Here is a 3,392-nt window from a genome sequence, read left to right on the forward strand (position 1 = left end):
CAGGGAAAAAAGGCACGTAAGAGTTGAAATATATAAAAAAAACATGGACGCAGGGTTCAAAACTACAAAAAGCCATGTGCTAATGTCTAGCACAACCTTCCTAAATGTAAGTCTTTTTAGAGATTTCAATGCGGACTACATACGGATGTATATAGATACACTTTACAGTGTAGATTCACTCATTTTGCTCCGTATGTAGTGTTTAGTGGAATCTCTAGAAAGACTTATATTTAGGAACGGAAGAAGTATATTATATATAAGAGTCAGGGAAAAAAGGCACTATATATAATATACATCCGACGACCTTTTTAAAAAGATTTTTAGAGATTCCACTAAATACTTCTTCCGTTCCTAAATATAAGTCTTATATATAATATTTAGCAGATCGAACGCCCGACGACCTTTTTAACAACCGTGTCGTTTCGAAACACATCATTTCTGTCCCCCTCTTAAAAGAAACATATCATTTCCGGTTCCGGTTAAACATATCATTCTCCAAAACTATCTGGCCCAAGAAAAAAAAACAATCACATCTCCGCCGGCTTCCACCTCTGCAAACACTCCCAGCTGCACTCATCTAGGCCATTAGCAGAGAAACCATCTTCTTCTCATTCTTGTTGGAAGAGAGAAGTCCGAATTGGGCCCCTATACTTGAGTTGTCACAACCTCAAACTCGCTAAACCCAAAATCACCCCCACCACCAACCCAGTTAAACGCGGGAGCGGTGAGCAGCAGCGGGCCGACGTCACATCACCAAACGCAGGAGCGGTAGCGGCAGGGTGCGCGAGGATGAGTGGAAGAGGTGAGGAAGTGCCGCCGTGAGCGGCAGGCAGATGTATGAGCACCAACGGCAGCAAGTTGCCTCTTGACTAGGGCATGGGCTGGAGAGAATCATGGCCGGGGAGAGAGAAGTAAACAAAACAGAGGAGAGAGAGATAGAGGGAGAGGAGAAAGAAGAAAAGAGAACCGATATCAAGATCGGTCTAAGCAGGTTAGGGTGGTGATTTAGACGGTTAGCCAAGTTCAAGGTTGTGGTTTGGACCACCTGCACTGTAGGCCATTAGAGGAGAAACTGGTGCAGACTACAAGAATCATATTCTTCTCATCATAGCAGTACTACTCATTTTTATTGAAAAACATCTCTCGGATGATGGACAGAATACCTTTGGCTGGTAAGTACACGAACCCTTCTGGAACATCTCCGGGTCGTTGTTGTAGTTCATCCGAAACCGCTGAAAGACCAAATCGTTCTTGTCCGTCGATAATGTTCCCTTCAGAGAAAACACTACAGTTAGAGAATGTAGATAACAGAAGAAACGAATGGGATATTAGATCATGTAGATGTTGACATAAGACCTTCAGTATCTCATGAGCTTCGTCTTGGCCTTCGCCTTTTCCGGACTTCACAAGTATCCAAAAGCATGTGCTGTACTGGTTTCTGTTGTGGCCTGTGAATTAGCATGTGCAAGGAGTCAGCTCATTTTCTTATGGTATGTTCAAACAACTAGAACAGTCGAGCCCTTGCAACAGGATACCATTAAGAAAAAAGGGCACTGGCATTAATAAGTATTCGTCACGGCATACTACTAAACAAGCAATAAATTTAAAGCATGCGTACTGCTGAAGTTGAACAACTAAATTCAGATATTACATGCCGGTTGACAAGTTCCTAAATAATTTCGATTAGTTGAACATGTGCTCTTTTAGGAGGAATAACTCACATTCTGCTTGACTACATGACAAATAATCACAAAGAATCTTTGGCTTTGGGTAACATAGAACCTCTGCCTCAAACTGTGGTGGCTGCACTAGTTCTTTATTTACTTTCCAGTTCAGCATGTAAAAATAAGTGAAACATGAAGAAAGGTTTAATCTGCATAAGAAATTGCATATCTTATCAAAGGCTAGACCAGTTGAAAACACATACCGTAAAAATTCATAAAACTAAATAAGTACGTCTCATCTCTTTGATATAATTCGGTGTTCTCTTGGAACACAAAGCTGCAACAATAACAAAAAATAAACACATACTGTTTGAACTTAGAAGGGCCCTGTAACAACATATTTTGTTGATAAATGAAGCGACATTTCGATTTGACAATTAGCTTATTAATACTTGCCGAAGTACCAATTTACTCATTTTTCTTTGTTGAGAATACGGAATCAGTCAGTTTGTTGCTTACTTTGCCACTGAATTTACCTTTTCCCAAAGCCATCTGGGATAATGATGTGGAAGCTTTCAGGGAGATTTGATCATATGCCCTTATTTTATTTTTGCAGGGGGGCATATGCCCTATTTTAGTTCGCCATAGATCATACGCCCTTGTTTTCTTTGCCATCTTGGTCATCTGCCATGTCTAATTACTTGAATAATTTCAAAATTCTGAGCCTAGTAATGCCACGATGAAATGAAGGTCGTACCCCTTGGTAAACTTGAAATTTCTCCAAACTCTACATATCTCAACAGAACCAACCAGTCCGACATGTCTGTCCCATTCAACAAAGTGACCACGATCCATTGCGCAGATATTCTACTTCACTAGCTTCAGTAGTAACACTAGAAGAAGAATGACGAAAATAAAGTACACTAAAACCTGAAGCTTTGCATTTTGGGCGGCCAACTTCTCGATACGTCGATCAAGTGCTGCAGTCTCAGCCCTAATAGCATCAATTTGAGCTCTTGTAGCATCATTTTCAGCCCTCATAGCATCAATACGTCGCTGCATTTCTCGTGACACGCGGCGAGCAGACGCATTGCCCATGATGAGCACATTTATCATCCAAATTTCCTCGACCATGTCCAAGTACTTGTCCAGCCACATGAAGAAACGCCAGTCTTTCACCTGTCCAAACATACTGAAGTCAGTAAGTTGCTTGAACCAGACATCAGTCATATGATATACGACTTGGCTCTGAACATTAAAGAACAGAGAAGCAACCTTCATATCCTTGCCATTCCTTGGGCATTTCACTGAATATTTGCCCGGATTCAGAGATGTCGCTGACTGCTTCACGATTCTCTTCCACATTCTGGACATCCAGTCAGAGGGAGTCCCTTTGTGGGCGCCGGCCGGGAACAGATACGAGTGCAAAGCTAGGGTTAGCGGAGCGAGCCAAGGCTGGAGCGAAATTGAAAGGACAGATGCAATCGGTAGGTAGAATCGGTTACCTAGTCGCCGGAGATGCGGCACACGTGCTTGCCAGATTCGCCGCCGGGCCCGTGGTGCTGGGGCAATAGCGGCGCCTGTAGTGCCGGAGTAGCCGAGCCTCCCGCGGTTGCTTCCTGGTGGCTGGGGTCTCCGCGCCTCCGGAGCTGCTGGAGTCGCCGTGCAACGCCGCCGCCCGCCGGAGTGGCTGCACATCGGTGCTCACGAACAGAGGACGAGACGGGG

The 3,392-nt window shown here is 43.8% G+C and overlaps 1 protein-coding gene across 2 annotated transcripts; it reads right to left on the bottom strand.

Annotated features, from left to right (window-relative positions):
• Positions 1-8: 8 nt before the first annotated feature.
• Positions 9-3,386, bottom strand: LOC119319087. 2 transcript variants are annotated; one of them, XM_037593603.1, is made up of 5 exons: positions 3,170-3,386; positions 2,940-3,055; positions 2,595-2,843; positions 1,357-1,448; positions 9-1,271 (listed from the first exon to the last, which is right to left on the bottom strand). In XM_037593603.1, the coding sequence occupies exons 1-4, from the start codon at positions 3,360-3,362 to the stop codon at positions 1,404-1,406; spliced, it is 603 nt and encodes a 200-aa protein (XP_037449500.1). In that variant the 5' UTR covers positions 3,363-3,386; the 3' UTR covers positions 9-1,271; positions 1,357-1,403. The 2 variants fall into 2 exon arrangements, with proteins under 2 accessions (XP_037449500.1, XP_037449494.1); XM_037593597.1 differs by lacking the exons at positions 9-1,271; positions 1,357-1,448 and having other exon boundaries at positions 2,410-2,843.
• Between the last annotated feature and the right edge of the window lie 6 nt (positions 3,387-3,392).

This window comes from Triticum dicoccoides, chromosome 1B (assembly GCF_002162155.2).
Source record: "Triticum dicoccoides isolate Atlit2015 ecotype Zavitan chromosome 1B, WEW_v2.0, whole genome shotgun sequence".
In the NCBI taxonomy this organism is placed as follows: Eukaryota; Viridiplantae; Streptophyta; class Magnoliopsida; order Poales; family Poaceae; genus Triticum; species Triticum dicoccoides.